Genomic DNA, 21,480 nt, shown 5'->3' with positions numbered 1-21,480 from the left:
AAGATCACTGAATTATGAGATATTATTCTTCGTGGTTAAGATTCAGTTTTGCACATGATCTTGACAAATTCCTGCTCTTGGGCAAGTATTGACACAAAATAGGACAAGAATTAAAATCCAATTGGCTGGATTTTGTTTTTGATAAAATGTCATGGAGTCAGTTTTCAGATTCATCTCACTGCCCCAAGAAGACCGAATCAACAAATTATGTTGCTGTCATGTAGACAGAGCCTGTATCTTCCATCAGATGCCAGTGTTATAGTATCAGTTCTCATTTTCACAATATAAATAATACATATAATCTCAAGACCTGTTTTTAAATCACCTTGTGGAGCACTCAGTGAATATTGTGCATGGGAGGAACACTAAACAACATTTAACTAGTTACCTAGTAAAAATGATTGATCAATCAAAAGTACCATTTTTGTAAAAAAAAAAATATATATATATATATATATATATATATATATATATTTATATATATATATTGTTTTTCTTGGGAGCCAGCTAAATAAAGCTGAATATTTCAACATTGTGAAATCTCAGGGCTTGAAGGAAACTTCATCCAGTCCAACCCACTTATTTTGGAGGACCCCAAATGCAGATCCCAAGAAAGAAAATGACCTTGCACAAATCACAAATCAAATTAGTAGCAAAGGGGGAGCCAGAATCTAGACCTCCTTATTCTCTGGCCAGAGATTTTTTTTTTTTTTTTTTTTTACCATAAATCAGGACAAATCAAAAACAGCAATAATGACAATTTGGATTTTGAACCATTCTTTCTTCCTAAAAGTTCACAGTTATAAATACTTAATATTTTTCCCAAAGGGAAAGGTATGATTTTCTACATGTGAGGGATACCACCTGATAACTCAAATGTAACTTATGGTCCAGTGGGGATTAAGAGGGTTAAGTGGCATAGCCAGGGTCACCAAGTCAATAGAAGAACCTGGTTGAAATCTTGCCATTCATACTCATTAGGGCTGTGTGACCACAGGCAAGTCTCTGGTCCTATTTTCTTATTTATAAAATTTATATGTTTATATATATATATATATATATATATACATATATATATATATATAATTTACAAAATTATAAAATTTGAATAATATAATATAGAATTAATTAGAATTTACAATATTCTATATACATGTATGTAGAATATTAAACTATAGAATAAAATAGAATAAAATAAAATTATAATAATAATGTTTCCCTACCTTACTCAGTTGAGATAATGGATATAAAACTTAATGAGATACACAGATATCTTTATTATCATTGCTATTACATGTAATAGGCAGGACTCAAACCTGTCTTTCTAAGACTGGCTTTCTTTACTTTATAATATAAAATATATCCTACATGTATTTGTATTTTATGTTCTAAAATATCCAATATATTTCATTTGCATTATATAATACCAAATACATTATTCAGTAATAAATAAATTATATCATTTCATTTTATCTATATAATCTTCCTCTAAAATATTCAGGATAAATATTATTCATATTTTACAGGTAGAAACACTGAGGAATAAACCCTTGACTAAAGTCAATGAGCCTGAAATCTAACAAGGATCAGAACCCAGTCTTCTGAGTCAAAGTTCAGGATTATTCAAAGTATGTCTACTGCTGTTTCCCCCCTTGGAATATAAGCTCCTTGAGGGCAGGGGTTATTTGGGTTGGGTGTTTTGTTTTGTTTTTGTATTTCCAGTGCTTGGTAAAGAGAAGCGTTTTCATGAATGAATACTGACAGATCAACTGCTTCAGGTGCATCCACTTATTTTCCTAAACAGGTCTGGTAAATTCATTAAGACATCCTCTCTCATTTTCAGTAATATTTGAATTTAATAAATTAGCTAAAAGAGGTTTTTACTGGCTTCCATGGTAAAGGAATCATTTGAACTCCATTAAAGATAGTGACTTGAGCTAAATACAGTTGCCAATTCAAAGTCACAATAAAACACATTTCCCTTCTCTTGGCAGAGAGAGATAGAGGGATATAAACACAGAATAAGGCATACTTGATAAGATCTGTGTTAGTTTGTTTTCATTATTTACTTTTTATAAGGATTCTTGATGATAGAAAAGATGATAATGAAGTTTGTAAAACATTAAAAAAATACTAACTTTTAAAAATACTATTTAAATTATTTAATTCAAATTAAGTAAATAGTAATTTACCATTATTACTGAAATAATTTATAAAAACTGATTTCAGAGTGACCGTATTTGAATAATTATGAAATGGTGAATGACAATTTGGGAAAATGCATAATTACTAATATGTTATGATGTGATCTAATGATATGCTTTATTATGTTATTAGCATAGCAATATCAGGATCAGATGTTTTTATTTTTATTTTTATTTTTATTTTTTGAGGCTGGGGTTAAGTGACTTGCCCAGGGTCACACAGCTAGGAAGTGTTAAGTGTCTGAGACCAGATTTGAACTTGGGTCCTCCTGAATTCAAGGCTAGTGCTCTATTCACTGCACCACCTAGCTGCCCCCTAGATATTTTTATCTTGACATCTGGACAGTTACAAGAGATGCCAAAGGACTTGTCTTCCCTATGTATAGAAAGAAGCCATTTAACATGCCACATGGGAGCTCTCCATGTGATAAGGACTTCACCGTGGTAGAAGGAGGAAAGTCCAATTGGATAAAATGGAGCCTCTCATATCCCTTCTCTCTATATAATGCATTTTCAATTAAATGAAAGGGAAAAGATATGGCCAAATCAAATATTTATATAAATTCGAACTAGATGAAGTAACATCAATAAACTCATACCTATGGAAAGATAAGAAGTCTTAGCTATCATCTATTCTCATCTCCTACATTTAGGGGCAAAATGACACTAAGAAAGCTGGAGTCATTTGTCATTAGATCATTGACAAGAGCTAAAAAAAAGGCCTAGAGGTAATTTTGTCCAAATCCCTCATTTTACAGAGAAGGAAACTGAGGACATTAAATAAAAAGTCAAATATTCTTTCCTTATACCAGTTCCTCAATTCATCATACTCCATAATACCCAATAGAATGAACAACATATACTCTATAGATGGCTCAATTAATGTAGATTATCAGTGACGTGATTACAATAAACTTAAATATATTGAAAGAAAGCATACACATGGCCAAGTTCATGTGCTATCGTAAAAGCAGTACTTAATCCATTATCTTCACTAATTGAACAACTTCGATATGGATCACAGACCGTCCCCAGTTCAGCAAGACCTATGAAAGCAATGAGAAAATGTTTGTGGTAAATCTGCACAAAACACATGGCTTATTGAAACCCTTTCCCTTGTCCCCTAAATGCATGGCAAAATGTTTCTAATCTCAAGATATCAAAGCATTAGACTCACCTAAGGTATCACATTTGTCATGAGCTCTGCAAATATCCTGTCTGAAAACAAAAGAGACTTGATGCTTTAATACTGGAGAAAAATCAATTACAGTACCAGTTTTATAAAATATAAGTCTTTTGAAGCAACCAAAAAGCATTTTTTAAGTGGGGAAGGTGTTAAGAAATTCAATAAGAAAGTTGGCAAAAAACACTAACAACAAAAAGTTTGGGCTCCACTAATCTGAGACTGAAAGGGAGTTCATTCATCCTCTTTGCCAGGATTGCCCCGAGTGTCAGAAAGAAGATGGCTATCTTATTTTTAATCTTTTCAAGGAAGGATATTTCCTAATCTTCCAGAGTACCTTATTGTAGTGCTAAAATATCACTAGAGCTTCTAAATGCTTTCCTTTTTTTGTGCATCCAGTTTCAGAGGTCATCTTTGACCTTCTAGAGCAGTGGTCCTCAAACTTTTTAAATAGGGAGCCAGTTCACTGTCCCTCAGACTGTTGGAGGGCTTGACTATAGTAAAAACAAAAGCTCACACTGTCTCTGCCCCTCAGCCCATTTGCCATAACCAGTGGACCACATAAACGTTCTCAGCGGGCGGGCCGTAGTTTGAGAACCCCTGCTCTAGAGTCATCTGCTATGGTCTCAGGCTCTGCCCTCCTACTCCCTACACATGGATGAAAAACTAACAACTACAAAAAAATAAAGACACCGACATACCTTGTGACAAGGACAGCTGTGTCGTGCTGGATTCCACCAGGATGGTTTTTTGAATGTTGCCACTGACAAAAATTTTTTAATGTTGTTTGTGCATTAAAAGATATGGTGGGCCCTTCCTGATCACAGAAATACACGAGAATTCCACATGAGTCGGTTATATCAACACTCACCATAAGCACATCATTTTGAATACAGATAGGAAAAAAATACTTTATTACCTGCTCATTATGAATCACGACTAAGTTCACAATAACAATATTAATTAAATTTCCAATACTTGGGTCTTTATAGATAGAGGCTACCTGTAACCAAGATAAATTGTTAAAGTTACTTCTGACCTTTTAGCAACCAATGAATAAATCCATCTCTTATTCTATCCAATATCATTTACCCTCTATGTACTAGCCACTGGGATATAAAGACAAAATAATACCCTCATAGAGTGTATGTTCTCCTGGACAGATACAAGACAAACACCAATGCGAATATACTTGATAAGAATGTGAAGATTGCTATCGCTGTTGCTGGGATAAGAATCAGATTTTTCATTTTTTAGCTTCATCTCACTGTAAAAATAGTTTCCATCAAAATAAATCACAAATAACATAGCAAGTCCAAACCCCAGGGATTTCCACTTACACATTACATTTCTTCAGGCAATCAAAGGATCGAGTTGTTGTTTTAAATGAAGAAATTTTCCCTCATTTAAAAACTTCATTTTTGTTATAAACTAAAAAATTATCAAAATAAATGTAACCATTCCAAAGATTAGATTATACAAAAAGCTAATGAGAAACCTTAGGCCTCAAAATTTCAACCTTTATCACTTGCTTGAGATAACATATTCAAAGCATTTTAGAAAGCTTAAAGTACCATATGAATGTTAGCTATTATAATTATTGTTATTACTACTCCAGCTGTTGCTGCTATTGACCTCTATACTCAACGGCCAATCTCCCATCCTCACTGTCTGTCTCTTGAATTCTGGATTTTCTATAGTGGTCAGTTATAACACCATGTAATCCCCAAAGAGAAGATTCTATGGGTTGTAATTCTAACCTATGTCCCTAGAATCAAAGCATGGACAGCTCCCAGCTGAAGGAGACACATCCCAGAATGCTAATTTGGAAAGCTACAGTTTGAAATTTGGATCTCCTTTTCCTTTAGTATTCATAAAGTATTTTTAGATTTGAAGAGAGCTCACAAAAGTCTTATTAATTTATAATGTTTTAAGGATAATATTGTAGCAATTATCATGGAGACGGATACTTTCATGGGAAAATGCTTTCAGAATTCCAATCTGGAATACCAGAAATACTTGCCTGAATTGGTACAAGATGTTTCCTAGGTTCCAAGCACCAGGAGCACTTTATATGATGTGGGACTCTAGCAAGATAGGGAGTAGAGGCAGACAGAAGGGCTTCATATAGGTGTAAGGACTACATGTGGGAGACTGGGGTGAAGGGCTTAGGTGGTTGGATTCTAGGATGAGGGCACAGAAAGACTTCAGTTAGGGCTCCAATATAGGCTGGGTGAAGAACTCAGGTATTTGGGTTCTAGGGCAAGGAGCCAGGAGGGATGGAGGACACCAGTGAGAAGTGAGCTAAGGAGTTCACTTTAGTGAAGAGGACACTGGATTTTAAAGAAACAGATTGCATAATGGACAAAGTAGTAGTTTTGGATGTGGGTGACATGGGTTTATCTCCTGGCTCTGCCATTTACTACCTATGTCACCTCAGGCAAATAATTTGGTATTTCTGGACCTCAGTTTCTATATATGTAAAGTGAAGAGATTGAATTAAGTGAGTTTTAAGGTCCTTTCAAACTCGAGGGGCTAATAACAAAGGTTCCAAATTTTTTTATCTTCCTCCTATTTTTCCTCCACCCTCCTCAGAATCCCATCATATGTCTGGCCCTGGAGTGAGAAGGGATGAAACTCTTCTCGTGGGGAGGGGAAAGAGGTCAGCAGGAGACAAGAGAGCTCAGCAGGAGGGAGGCAGAAAGGAAGGCTGAAAGGCACGGAGCCCAGCAGAAGCAAAGGGGAAAGCAGAGCTCCTTCAATCAGATTTGGCTGGCTGCCATTTAGATTGGAGAGTAGAACTGCCTGTAACTCTTGCTCAATGAATAGTGTCAAGTTTCCTCCAGTTACTTTCCTGACTCGGTTAAGCCACGGACATGGCTGCTGAACACAGCTCCAAGCCTCCTCCCCAAAGACCACATTGTATGACTTGGTGAACTACCTCATTACCCATACTCACTATTGACATTAAGGTTAAAATGTAGTGTTGCAGATTCGCTCCGTGATAGTCCACCATTCTGCTATCTGCAACCACCATCACTTCCACAAACCGAGGATACGATAAAAACCGTTTCGTCCTCCTGTGGCTCTTTCTCCCGCTCACGCTCTCGGTCTTGTTACCATGGGCGGAGAATGGTTTTGCTGCCAAGTTGCTTTTTAATATCTCCACATCATCTGATAGCATGCCCCTGTCTGGCCAGTTTCTCGTGCGGGTTTTCTTCCTCCTGCCGCCATGCTTATGTTCTGCAAGAAAAGAGATGCTGTAGATAACGTTTCAGTCTAGATCCTTTTCTTATGATGGACTACGTCAGCTACTTCATTAAAATGCTACTGCTCATCTCTTATTTTCCCCATCTGTGATAGGAACAGGAAACCATAGATGTACTATTCTACATATGCTTGGCTGATGAGATCACTGAAAAGCCAAGTAGGGTAGGGCCACAGGAGCTGTGCTCCAGGGTGCAAAATTTGGAAGGCACTGACAGCATTTGCCATCCTTTAGCAACATCAGAAAAAATTCCAAACACTAAATTGCTCCATTGGCAAAAATAGAAAGGTCCTCACCTCTCCTCCAGCCTTCCTCTTTATGACAACCCCTTCTATTTCATGTTGTTGCAGATCTGGATCCACAATTCCAGATATTGTGATAATATATCACAATTATAGGTGATTTATAAATAGTGATCAAAAAAAGATATGAGTGCCAGAAACACTTTAAAATATTTTCTCATTTGATTTTCATAATAAGTTAATTAACATACATAAATTAATAATTAATAGGTCCTATTATTATCCCCATTTTGCAGAATAGGAAATTGAGGCAGATAAAAGTTCACTCGGCCAGTGACCTAGAAAGTATCTGAGAGTGTGGGGATTACTACAAGTCCAAACATTTCTCAAACAGAGCCTTCCCTCACAGAAGTGATATATCTTAAAGAAACTCAACTATAATTTTTATCAAATTAAATGTTGGTATTTCAAAGTAAAATTCTGAGGGGCATTTTCCCATGGAAGCATCTTTTGATATAATTTTAATTAGTACAATAATACCTTTAGTACACTATAAATTAACAAGATCTGTGATCAATCTCAAACAGAGCCTCCATTACAGAAGTGATATATCTTAAAGAAACTCAACCATAATTTTTATTAAATTAAATGTTTGTATTTCAAATTAAAATTCTGAAGGGCCTTTTTGCACAAAATCATCCTTCTATATAATACTTAGGTACTACCATACTAATTTTAATACATTATAAATTAATAAGACTTGTGACTTATCTTCAAACCTAAATATAATCGATAACATCACTACTAAAGGAAAAAAAGTCCAAATTCCAAACTGTTGACTTTCCAACAAACATTTTGGTATTTGAAATATCTAATTAGCCGGTCACTTTTAATTAGCTGCAGGGTGCAGCTTACATGAATGCTCACTTAAGTGAATCAAGAATCAAAAGAATCAAGCCTGAGATTGAGGGATAAATCAAGTATGAATCTTTTCAGCCAGAAGCTTGACTGAGTCAGTGCTTTCTCTTCTCATTGTTCTCAACATAGAAAGAGTGAAGGTCAATAACTGGGCCACGGAAGGCCTGAACAATAATGAGCAGGACATTTCAGATGTTCTGCTTGTGATAGCCAATTAGGTACAATGTAGAGAGGCTTAAATAAGATGATCGGAAGTAGGCTAATGAACAATACAAAAGAGCTATAGAAAATTGAAAACAATCTCTACTGTTGTAAGAGCAGGACTATGGAGACTTGATGCCTCTGAATTTATTTAATCAGATTATTACAATTAGTACTTCAGTTCTCATAGAGTGCATGGATTAGTGTCCTGGAGAGACAGTACCAATCAGCTCTATTCATCTAGAACTCTCCCAGATCAGGGAGATCAGGAATGCAGCTTCAGATACTAGTTGTACAACCCTGGGCAAGACACAACTCCATTTGCCTCATTTTACACACTGGAGTAAGAAATGGCAAATAGCTTCAGTAGCTTTGCCGAGAAACCCCAAAGAGCTTGAAACAACAGACCAACAAAAAAAAAACCAAAACAATAACAACAAAAAAAAAACAAATCAGGTTCATTATCTAGAACTCTCCCAGATCTCAGGCCATACACTTACTATCTTCCCCATTCAAATTACTTTCTATCTACTTCACATATATTTTGTTAAGTGCCTACATATTTACACATTGCGCTACCCCATTGAATGTAAGTTTCTTGAGGGCAGGGTCTATATTTGACTTTCTTGTTATCTCTATGGAGGATAGCAAGCACTAAGTCAATACCTGTTCCTTGACAGACTTGCCTTTAAATTGACAAAGTTCAGGGTTGGATGAGGAAGTCCTAGAGGTCACTTTCAACCCTATGACTCTTGAGATTTCATTTGAAAAAAATTCTATGGAGACCAGAGGTTTTTACCCATTTTTATATGATGGACTCCTTGGAAATCTGGTGAATCAAGGGACCCTTTCTCTGAACTGATTTTTTTTAATGCATAAAATAATTTGCACAGGATCACAAAGTAAACCAAATTACATAAAATAATTATTCAAATACTAAAAAGAAAAAAAATGCATGAATCCCAGGTAATGACCCCTTTCTAAAGTTTTCAGGACATTGTATATGTGTTAAGCCTTTTGGACCATTAAGAACAGAAGCAGGTACATCCCGATTAAAGAGAAGAGATCTTTGGCTGATATAAGCATGCTGATATAAAATGAGGCCATGTATTTGAGCAATAAAATTGAAGAAATGAAGGGAAGAATCATAAAAAGACACTCTAGTCATCAGCACTCAATAAAGCATGTCACCACATATTACCAAGAAGTCATTTCATTCACGAGTAATCTGTGTTAACAAAGACATTTTCTCTTGTGTCTTATGAGGTATAAAAAAGCAAAAATCATGTTAGTTCTTTAATAAAAGCAGAAGCAATATTCCCTTACCCAACAGGCTTCAGTATTTCTTATTTCATTTTTTTTTGGGGGGGTGGATGAATTAGGATCATCATGCTTCAGCTAATAACTAGTAAATAGTTCAATTTAATTCAGTTCAACAAACATTTATTTATAAAGCATTGGCTATGTGTAAGCAGCACAGGGAAGCTCCTAGGGATTATAAAACAAAAACAAAAACTGGCTCTTAGCTTCAAGAAGCTTACATTCTACATGAGGCTAAAAGAATTTGGCTAATACACATATACAAAGGTACACATATATGCACAAATAAAGATAATATCTGGAGATAAGTAAAAATTTGGCAATATTTAATATGTCTACAAAAATCTAGTTGGCAATAAAATATAAAAAGTAAATAAATAAAAAGGCAATAAAATATGGTGAGAAGAATGCTTACCAATCAATTAATCAATCATTAAGTATTTATAGATCACCTACTATATTCCAGGCACAGAGCTAGTAAATAGGGATGTAAATACAAAGAATGAAATAATCCTTACTCTCAAGGCTACCACTTGCAAGCTCCCATTCCCACAGTGCCTCTCTCCTAAAGTCACCCTTTCAAATGACCCACAGATCAAACTCTCTGGAGAATACTCCTTTATCTTCAAGCTGTATCACCCTCTCCCAAATCCCTTTGGAAAGAATTCCTAAGGCTCTCCTCACTGGGATATGCTATCAAATTTGAAACCACACACGCAAAAATTTATCTTTATTTCTGGATTCTTGTTCAACAGAACTTTATAGGGGCTGATTTTTCTAATTAATTGCCTGAAATTTGCCTTCTAAACCAGCATTCTGATCCCTATTGTAACTCAACTGTGTGATTCCTTCCAAGGAAAAGAATGTTTTTAAAATGCCTTGCAAGCCTTAGAGCTCTATCTGGAGGCCAGTGATTCTGAGTAGCCTTACAAGCAAAGTGATGTAATAAATGTTTTGCAAGGGCTTGGAGTCAGGAGGGCCTGGATTCAAATCCAGAGCATGGGCGGGGAAAGGGATGGGGGGGTGGGGGGAGAAGTCCTGTCACAGGAATGTTGATTTGTGATGAATATCAGGAAGCAAATTGCAGGTGATCAGGAAGCCAAATCAGACCAGATGAATTTATTCAATGCTTGCTTAGGTGGCATAATAGAGTTCTGGGACTAGAGTCAGAAGGTTCAGAGTTCAAAACCAGTTTCAGACATTTACTAGGTGTGTGACCTTGGGAAAGTCACTTAACCTGCTTCTCAGTTTCCTCAACTATAAAAAACAGAATAATAATAGCAACTAGAGCTCAGAGTTATTTGCAAAATCAAGTAAGATATTTGTAACATATTCAACACAGTGTCTGGCAAAAGTAGGCACTATATAAAAGCTAGTTAGTAGTAGTAGTAGTAGCAGTAGTGGTGGTGGTAGTAGTAGTAGTGGTGGTGGTAGTAGTAGTAGTATCTATAATAGTAGTAATACAAATATGTAAGAAAGTTCAAGAATGTCCCAATTGTTTCAGATGTTCCAAGTCACTGAGCATTTTTTCAGATCTGTGTAAGATATCTATAACTTTTTACTATAGATTTTTATCTGGGACTCGGTTTTCCTAATAAAATGACTTCATCACTAGAAAGATGGAGACAATGTGACTACCCAATTAGAGGTTACTTTAGAATCACAGAACATCAATGTAAGGAGAGCCTTTAACTCTAGGAGGACCAGACATTTTATATACATATATATATATATATATATATATATATATATATATATATATATATATATATATATATATATATATATATATATATATATGTATGTATGTATATATATATGTATATATATATATGTATGTATATATATGTATATATATATACACACACACATATATATATAAAATGAAAAAATATTTTCCTATCTATGTAGATAGACTTTAAATACAAATAACTATAAACTGATACTACAACTTCAAATTTAATAACTATTTTTATCCTATTATCCCTATTTTCTTTGCCTAGAAGACTAAAAAAAAAAAATTACGTTGCACCAATAGACACATCTTGGTTCTTTGAGATATTCTTACATTCAAGTTTTTCTTGTGAGGAGTATACTCCAATTCTCTCATTTTACAGATCAGGGAATATGGGAAGGGAAGTGACTTGTCCAGAGTCACTGACTGAATAACCAAAAGAGCAGAGATTGATATTCAGTTCCCCTAATTTCCAGTTTAATATATAATCTGGTAAACTACTTAAATATATAAATTCAATGACTATCCTAAAATATTTTTCTACTTTACATTATTTTTTTTTTCTTTAGGACATATCATCTATGCTACTTACTAAAGCAAATGATACTTAAAGTTACCTTGAATGACTTTCATTTCCTGTCTCCCTGCATTTTCCTTGGTTAGACAACTGTACCCAGAATGCTCTTCTTCCTCCCCTCTACTCCTTAGGACCCCTAAGTCTCATTTCAAGACTCTGCTGAGTTGAAACCTCTTAAAAGAGAACTTTCTTGACCTGCCTTATAATTCATTAGTGCTTCTCAACCCCCTTCTCTAAATTAACTAGTATTTACCAATCTGTGCATGTTCCCCCAACAGAATTTAAGCCCCTTGAAGGCAGAAACTGTTTTTATTTGCTATTGCTGTCACCAGAGCTTTTCACAAAATAAAGAATGACTACTTGTTGAATTTCTGAAAGCCAAAACAAGAATGGTACAGAGCATGCGCACAGACACACACAGACACACACACACACACACACACACACACACACACACACACACACACACACACTCAAACTGTTTCCCAGCCAAAATTCCTAAGCTATCTTTCCTAATTTGTTGGTATGAATGTTTTAAATTAACCCAATTTTGGAGAACAATCCCTCTGAATAAACAAATGGACTCATTTTCCCGCCCTCTCTTCCTCCCCCTTCTCTTTCTCCCCCACCTTTTTCTCTCTTCCTCCCTCCCTCTCACAAACATATTATTCTACAGCTGTTTTTCAAATTCTTTGATAACAACAGTCATCTCAACTAAAGAGATATGAATGCTGCCATTAATACTTGAGAAGTTAATTATTGTACACCTTCCTTAGACTGATCAAAATTTAACCGAGTTCCCTTAAGGCAGGGCAGTAAAATGCCTTGTGACCCAAGAATCAGGAATCCTTAGTTATTGTAAATTACAGGCCCTCTACCAGTCAGAGTGATGAATAGTATGTCGGAAAAACACCTCAGTTTGAGATGAATTTGTTTTCAACTGAAAGTCAGAGCTGGGCAAGGCCTCAGAGAAAAGTTCAAATTGTACCAGAGGGAGGATGCAACAAATATCGCGATACCAAGTCCCTCCCCCCAACATATCCACCAAGGTGATCTGTAGCAAAGGGGTATCTGGGAGGCCTGTTCCCCTTCGGAGTAGGAGCTTTGGTTATGAAAGTTTTCCTAACTTCAAGTCTAAATTTGCTTTTGTGGGAGGCTGGCCCTGGTCCTCTCCATATTCTGCCTTCCAGAACCAATCAGGACAAGGCTAATCTTCTTTCAGGTGATGGCCCTTCAGACACTTGAAGACAATGATCTGCCCTCTCTATATCTTTTCTTCTCCAGGCTAAATATACCCAGTGACTTCAAGGGGTCCTTATATGGTATGAACTTGAGGCAGGGTATTTTAGCTTATCAATGCTGTTCCTAAAAAGTGGCACCCAAAAGGGAACGAAAGACTACGGATGTGTTTCTGACCAAAGTTGAGGACAGTAAGATTTTCTTAAAGCAGGTTAGGATTCCACAGGCTTTCTGGGTGGCCATATGAAGCTATGGATTCATATTGAGCTTGTAGTCCACTAAAATCCTCAGATCTTTCTCAAACTGCTATTTAGAAAAGCCTCCATCCATTTTTTTTTAAGGCAACTAGGCTGCAAAATTAGATGGAGCCCTGGATTGGAGGTCAGGAAGACCTGAGGACAAATCTGGCCTGATTTATACTTATATTTATATATTATTACATATAGTGGTTTATGTTATTTTACATTATAATTTTTATTTATACCATTTATTTTATTTATACTACTATTTTGTACTTTTATATAAATTTATATCATGTGATATATATTATATTATACTGTTTTATGTATGGGTATTTATGTAACTATATATTCCTATTTATGTGTTTATTTATATTTACATATTTATCCTAAGCAAATCACTTAACCTCTGTCTGTCTCAGTTTCTGCATCTATAAAATGGAGATAATGATAGCAGCACCTCCCTCCCAGAATTGTTGAGAGATAAAATTAGTAATTTGTAAAATGCTTAGCATGGTACCTGCACATAATAGATGCTTAATAAATGCCTGTTTTCTTCCTTCCTTCCTTCCTTCCTTCCTTCCTTCCTTCCTTCCTTCCTTCCTTCCTTCCTTCCTTCCTTCCTTCCTTCCTTCCTTCCCCTTGATTTTTTTTTTTAACTTGAATAAGACTTTACATTTATCCCTGTCACATTTCATTGAATTTGACTGAATGTTCCAGCCTGTCAAAGTATTTCTAAATGCCCATTCTCATCATGTTAGCTATTCCTCCTAGCTTTCCCTATGCATGAAAAAATTGTATAATACAAAATAAGCTTGTCTTTTACACATATGAGATCTTTCTCCTTTTTCAAAAAGATGAAGAGAACAACTATAACTATCCTACTAAACCCCAAATAAGATTGATCTCCTAATGCTAACTACCCTTCTCCTATCTTTCCAACATCTTTACAGCCATTTTATCTTATGGAGGAAGCACTCAGTTTAAAGTGCTTCCTATTTCAGCTTGATTCAATAAACCCTTTAAAGCACTTACAAGAAGGGAGAGACACTGTGTTTTACTAAGAGATATACCAAAAAGTTACAGCACTGTGATTTTGTTCACGTGGGAGTTCCCTCCATGGATGTAAACTGAAAACCTTAGATAACTTAAGAACAGGAAATTGCCTTAGTCTCAGAGAGGTTGTGATTTATCTGCCCACAATCACACAGCAAGTCAGTAAAGTAGGATTTGAACTTCCATTTTCCTAACTACAAATCCAGCACTCTATCTACTAGATTTGATTCTGGGGATATCAAGATAAAATGAAGGTGCTCCAGCCTTCAAGGAGCCTTCATTGTACTAATTAGGACTGCTCCCTTTGAACTACTGCAAAGATTGATCACCACCAGATGTTTCATAAGGTCCCAAGTTCCAAATGGTCATTCTTGACCTTTTCTCATGATACAAAGCACAATAGGAAAAGCTATTGGTTCAGAATATGGTTTAATATTTCATGAGCACTTCCTTTCTTTCCTCCTTTATCTTCATTTATTCAACACCTTAATTCCTGGAAAGCAGTTAAACTATTAAAAGGATTAATTGCAAGGACAAGGGAAATCTGACATGGTGAGCAGAGGACAAGCCTTGGAGACAGGGTGCTTGGGATTCAAAGCCTGTCCTTGGATACATACAGTTTGGTGACAAAGGGCAAGCTACTTAACCCTGAATTACATCATACAGTTCTGTTTTAAATAAATAAATATATATATATGCTACCTGTGGGTTTCTATCTCAGAAGTTCTATACACTGATTAAGAAACAGGTCCTAGCAAAAACTACATGAAAAAAGTTGCATGACTACAGTGAATGAGCCTGAAAATGCCTAAAAGGAATCCAAAATTCTTAAAAGTCACAAGCTAACGAATGTACACAAATCTAGCCCCACCTCTCATCCCCTCAGCAGGCCTGATGGGTAAATGTCAACATGCAATGAAAAGAATGAAGTTCAGAGAATCTACTATAGAAAATCTACTACAGATGAGCTTAGATGGGGCAAACCAAATAAATTGATAGCTTCTTTCTACTGTGTCCAACCGATCCTAAGAAACTCTCTAATCACTTAAGTTCAGATGGCTATTTACTAACACATTTGGAGAGGGATTCCACAGAAAAACAACAAAGAGAAAAGTCTACAGAGAATGGGAGGAGGAGGAGGAGGATTCAATAAACAAGAGGGAGACCCTCAAAGCCAACAATAGTCTCAGGGGAAGTTTACCAAAGAATAGAAGAAGAGAGAGTTGAAAATGAGGGTTTTTGTTGAATTAGATCTAATGATCAGATCTCACAAATGTACTCACAGGTGAAATCATTACAATCCATTACAAACCATTAAAATCCGATATGTGACTAAATGGGATAAAGTAGAGTAAAACCCTGATTATGCCCCAGACTTGGCTGACTATAAGATTAATCTCATTGTTCTTTAATAAAGATATAAATGAGGATAACAGATGCAGTACAGTGTAACAGGAGTCCTGGGCTAGAAATAGAAAGATGGAACTGAAGTGTTAGCTCAAGCCATCTTCTCATGGGAAATCTGGACAAATCATTTATCTAAGAAGATCTCTGGTTTGATTGGACTGGGAGTCAGGAAGCCCTGAGTCTAGTCTTTCCTCAAACTTCCCCAACAAGTCACTTCACCACTTTTTTTTTTTAATCTCAGTTTCCCCATCTATAAAGTAGACATAGTAATGGTAATTCTTCATCTAGGGTTATTGTAAGGATAAAAATGAATTAACACCTATAATGTGCTCTGCAAATCTTAAAGTACTATAATATAGTTATTATTATTTTAATTATAATCACTATTCAGTTTCCCCGAGTCCCATCTAGAAAATGGGCACTATCCTATTTGCACTGTCTACCTCAGAGGGTCGATATGAGTATCAAATGAGATCAGTTATTATGAAATCACTTTATAGTTAAGTGAATTATTGTTATCAACATATATATTAGTATGAACTATGTACATTGGAAATTAGTACATTAGAAAAAAGAATACAGAATAGTGTCAAAGGAACTGGATTCAAATCCCATCTCATTTGTAACCTGAATGACTTGAACTTTCCGTTAAGGGTCTCAATTTAATCTGTAACATGAGAGGATGGGATTGTTGACTTCTGAGGTCCCTTCCAGATGTCATTTATGACAGGACCATGGCATCATAAAGCTGTAATAGCTTATATTGGGGGGCTACCATTTATATAGCTAGCTAAAACCCTGGTTTCAATATCAGTAACATCTTTGTGTTAGAGGGGCTGGCCAGGGTCACTGAGAGTTTCCATGACTTGCCCATATTCTCACAGATGAGTAATTGCCTCTCCCCTCTCCAAGACATCCTCCACCCAGATGTCTCAGTGACTGTTTAAAGCAAAAACCTACATCACTCCCCAATTTGACAGACTCCAGCTGCTGCTTATTACCTCTAGCATCAAATATAAATAATGTTGTTTGCCAATTACAGTGCTTCATGACCTGGCCTCAATCCACTTTCTCAATGTTTTGACATATCATTCTGCTTCATCCAGGTGGCCCAGTGAGCCTGGCGTCAGGAAGCTCAGAGTTCGAATTCTGCCTCAGACACCGGCTGAAACTGAGTAAGTCACTTCACCAGTCTGTCTCTACTTCCCAGAATCATGACCATGGAAGTCACAGAATCTCATCAAAACTCAATTCCTTCTCTGTAAAATGGAGCTAACACCTATTAATGCTTGCCCTTCACAAATCTGCTGCGAGGTTGCCATGACTTAAGCTATGTTACGCACTTTATAAACACTGAAGGCCCATATAAAGGCCAATGAATAAGATGATCTCCCGGGGTTTAGTATTTAGAGATACATCTCTACAATATGGCCTTAATAATAGACACAAACTTCAAGTCTGTGTGTGTGTGTATGTGTGTGTGTGTGTGTGTGTATGTGTGTGTGTGTGTATGTGTTTGTGTGGAGAGCAACAAAGTAACAGGGATTTCCTTGGGACCAATTCCTGCTCAGATCCATACTAGTTATGTCTCCAGGGGAAAATCCCTTTAGGTATGACTTTTCATGCTGGTTGTTGCTGTTGTTCAGACGCTTTTTAGTTGTGACCAGCCCTTTGTGACACCATTTGGGATTTTCTTGTCAGAGATGCTGGAGTAATTTGCCATTTCCTTCTCCAGTTCATTTTACAAATGAGTAAACTCAGGTAAACAGGGTTAAGTGACTTGTCCAGGATCTCACAGCTAATAAGCATCTGAGGCTGAATTTAAACTCAGGTTGTCTGGACTCTGGGCCCAATACTCTATCCCCTGAGCCACTAACTGATAGTTGTCTATTTAAGTACAATTAAAATTTTGGACCATAGAGATAGAGATGGGGATGGGGATAGGGATAGATCTACATACATAAATTATGTATATAATATTAAGGTAAACAAATTTTGAAATAGTTGGTTAAATTCAGTCAAGGCACTATAAATATGATATATGCAAATACAAAAAATAGTTTTATATATATGTATATAAATATATCAATATCAGTAATATATTTAAAGATAATATACCTATGAATAATACACATCATATAAACATTACATAAATAATATTTGTTTTCTATAAATATATATATATATATTTACTTAAATACATAAATATTTTAGATAAATGTATAAATGACAGCTATTATACATTGATAGTTGTATATATACATATATATATTCACGGTTGCTTGACTGAATTCAATCAGATATTTCCAATATTTTTCTACTCTAGTTCATCTAAAATGACTGCACTAAACTTAGAGTCAGGAAAATAAGAGTTCAAATTCTGCCTCAGGCATTTCTTAGCTGTATGACCCTAAATCAGTCACTTTGCCTTTCTAGGTCTCAGTTTCCTCATCTGCAGAACAGACCTGATGTGCTCTCATCCCTTAAATCTAGAACTCTATGGACTGGCCCACATTGGGTTTTGAGTGCAGTATTTTCTTTTCTTTTCTTTTCTTTTTTTCCCCCGGAGGCTGGGGTTAAGTGACTTGCCCAGGGTCACACAGCTAGGAAGTGTTAAGTGTCTGAGACCACATTTGAACTCAGGTCCTCCTGAAGTCAAGGCTGGTGCTCTATCCACTGCGCCACCTAGCTGCCCCTAGTGCAGTATTTTCAACACTGACTTTGCTATGCTTGAATAAAATGAGCAATGAAGATTCATAGGTCCATTCCTGGAAAGAGAAAGCTTCTTTCCTACACAGCTTGGAGGCTATGTAATGCTTCTGAATTGGCCTGTGACCTTCTCTCCAAGTAATTCCGGTAGCTCCTGTGTGCTGAGCAAGGTCAATCGGCTGCTAGGATGCCCAGCTGCCCACAGTGCTATCTCATGGCTCCTGTCTACTACAGGGATCTTCCTCCATCCCTTCCCCGCCCCATAATCCCTTTGTCCTCTCTCCTTTCCCCAACCCCACTGAGCTAACAGCTGCTTTAGAATCCTGTGGGTGTCCATGCTCACACTCGACCCGGTGGAGGTGTGCTGGCCTAAGTTCTAATTCCGTACTGGCACCCTGGACACATTCCAGCCTCTCCCACTGGCTGATTTCATCCTGTCAGCTGGCACTTGGTGAGACTTATGGATGGCCTTGGTGAACTCCTGAAGAAACGCAAATAGCTGCAATATAATGCCTAGAATATATCCGAGGTTTCACTTCCATAAAGATCCCTCAGTGGGCCAGAAACGAACAAGGCTTTGCCTCCAGGGTGCCGTCCAAGGGAGTGGGCTTCCAGGAGTCCTTTCATCCAGGCCTGAACGCTTAACTCTTTGGGGAGCTGCCCGCCCCTCTTTTGGAAGCTGTGATTGGCTTATTATCTGCATGGTCACCTCCCTCTCCTTCCTTCCTGCTTCCCAAAAAGTCCTGTTCTTGCCTAAGGAGAAAGAATGTTTTTTCCTGGCTGTGTTCCCATGTAAGAAATTATAGAACATTCTGGCTTTCGAGACCTGCAATTTGGTCTGGAGCTTAAAGGTACTCTTGTAGCTTTTCAAGAATGAATTCACCATTGTACATGTTTAACCTATATTTGATTACTTGCTGTCTAGGGGTGAGGGGAGGTGAAGAGGGAGAAAAAATTGGAGCACAAGGTTTTGCAAGGGGGAATGTTGAAAACTCTCTTTGCATGCATTTTGAAAAATAACAAAGCTATTATGTTTTTTTTTTTAAAATGAACTCGCCTATTACACAAAGAGAAATCTTTTACAATTTCCCTAATCTATAGGTTGACTGAGGGCAGATTTAGACAAAACAGACTACATGAGTGAAAACTCTGCTTATTCCAGAAACACCAATTTTTTTGGACTCTGAGGGAGTTAAGGATGATACTCCCTTCTGGTGGTCTACTTGTCAGGGGGTAGTTTGGGACCAGCTGAAAAGATCTAGTTTCAACTAATGAGGCTCAGTTTCTTCATCTATAAATTGAGAGATCTGATCTAGATGAATTCTATAAGGTCTTATCCAGCTCTAAATCTATGTTAGCTGTTGTTATTCTGAGCCACAGATCATTCCCCACCCTTAAAATGTATAGGCGCTAGGAAAAGACAACTTTTGTTCACCACATTTGAAGTCTTTCTTCCACCTGTCTCAAAAGAGCATTTGGCACTAAAGCAGTGGTCCTCAAACTTTTTAAAAAGGGGGACAGTTCAGTGTCCCTCAGACTGTTGGAGGGCTGGACTATAGTAAAAACAAAAACTCAAAACTCACACTCTGTCTCCACCCCTCAGCCCACTTGCCATAACCCGGCAGGCCGCATAAAAGTCCTCAATGGGCCGCATGTGGCCCATGGGCTGTAGTTTGAGAACCCCTGCACTAAAGGCTACTCAGGCTCCTTCAAATCATTCATTTAAACCTTCACTCTTTCCTCTACCATAAAATACAGCCTCCACTTTCTATCCAATTAATACAGAAAGCAAACATCCCAAGTGACATGACCAACTGTAATTCAAGAACGAGACATGTTTGTGGCCATTATTCCCAGATACAATTAAAAAAAGTTTTCATTTTGTAATTCAGAAAGCCCCTGGCTGACCTATGAAAAATAAAAAAAAAGTATTCTGCCCTTGGGAGTTGGGCAAAGTCGAAACTGTAATTACATGCTGCCCACCCAAGATTCCCTTGAGGTCTGTCTCCTCCTTTCTTCCATTCCTCGGCCTGTCAAGCTATCCCGCCATTATCCCATTTCAACCAAACATTAATTTCGGGGATGGGTGACTTGCTCCCTGGAAAACATAAAAGCCACATTCCTGAAATAAGGTCAAGCCTTTAAAACTCTGGCCTCAGGAAGCAAATATTGGGGGTCAGTTGGAGCAGATTGAATTTTTTTTCCACACTGAGAGACCCAGACTTTCCATTTCTTTCTACTGCAGCATCTCGAATTGGACATAACAACAAATTCAAAGCTGCGTGTGATGTGGGTGATAATGAGCCTGGAGACCTTTAGCATCTATTTCTTCCCTTTAAAAGATTCTGACTCAACAATCACACCATTTATTTGCCTTTGACTTATTCTGTCTTGAAACAAATTGAATATGAAAAAATAATTCCTTGGATTTAATGAAAGTCTTTCTTCTTAAAAAAAAATTCCTTTTACATCTTTTCTTGAATATTCTGTATTATTTCTTTGTGTCCAATGTGTCTCCATCAATAGAATGTAAGCTCTAGGAAGGCAGAGAATGTTTTGGGTTTTGTTGTTTTTCTTCCCTCTCTGGAATATTTCCTTTGTTCACAAGACTGGACCATGCTGTCATTAGGATATGGAGCCCCTCTTACCCATGTAGGTGAGCAAAAGATTTATAGAGTTGCCTTGGGGATAAAGAGAGCTTAAGTGACTTACTCAGTAGTATATGATCTCAGTGGGATTTTGAATCCAGAACTTCCTGACTCTGAAACTTCTGAGCTTCCCTATCACTGTGGAGGATACCACCATCTTCCTCATCATCCAAGTTCACAATCTTGGTGCCATCTTCCACTCATCCCTCTCCATCAGCCCACCTATCCAATCTGTTGTCAAGTCTTCTTGTTTTTCCTCCAATTCTTCTCCCCACTCATACAACCACCACACCTTACACAGACTATTGTAAAAGCATTCTAATTTGTTTCCCTGTCTCGAGTGTTTCCCTACTTTGTCCACCTCCAAGTCATCTGCCAAGATGATTTATTTAAAAGCATTAGTCTGATTAGGTCACGCTCCTCCTCAATGATCTCCTATGTCCCTGATATTGTCTTCAGGAATACTATAAACTCTTCTGCTCTCTATTGAAGGCTCTTTAAAAGCAAGTTCTTTTTACCACATTCTATGATGCA

The 21,480-nt window shown here is 36.9% G+C and overlaps 1 protein-coding gene across 3 annotated transcripts in view; it reads right to left on the bottom strand.

Moving 5' to 3' along the window:
• The window catches only part of ADAMTS9 (ADAM metallopeptidase with thrombospondin type 1 motif 9), a 183,595-nt gene that overhangs the window by 141,335 nt on the left and 20,780 nt on the right, over window positions 1-21,480 (bottom strand). For all 3 annotated transcript variants that reach the window (XM_074284175.1, XM_074284176.1, XM_074284177.1), the window contains 5 exons: window positions 6,347-6,630; window positions 4,307-4,390; window positions 4,089-4,204; window positions 3,382-3,422; window positions 3,145-3,250 (listed from right to left, as the gene is read on the bottom strand). In XM_074284175.1, coding sequence (XP_074140276.1) covers window positions 3,145-3,250; window positions 3,382-3,422; window positions 4,089-4,204; window positions 4,307-4,390; window positions 6,347-6,630 — 631 coding nt within the window. The remainder of the gene's footprint in view (window positions 1-3,144; window positions 3,251-3,381; window positions 3,423-4,088; window positions 4,205-4,306; window positions 4,391-6,346; window positions 6,631-21,480) is intronic.

This window comes from Sminthopsis crassicaudata, chromosome 1 (assembly GCF_048593235.1).
Source record: "Sminthopsis crassicaudata isolate SCR6 chromosome 1, ASM4859323v1, whole genome shotgun sequence".
Taxonomy (NCBI): domain Eukaryota; kingdom Metazoa; phylum Chordata; class Mammalia; order Dasyuromorphia; family Dasyuridae; genus Sminthopsis; species Sminthopsis crassicaudata.
Note: the sequence above shows the minus strand (reverse complement) of the source record. Positions and strands in the feature narration are given on the sequence as shown.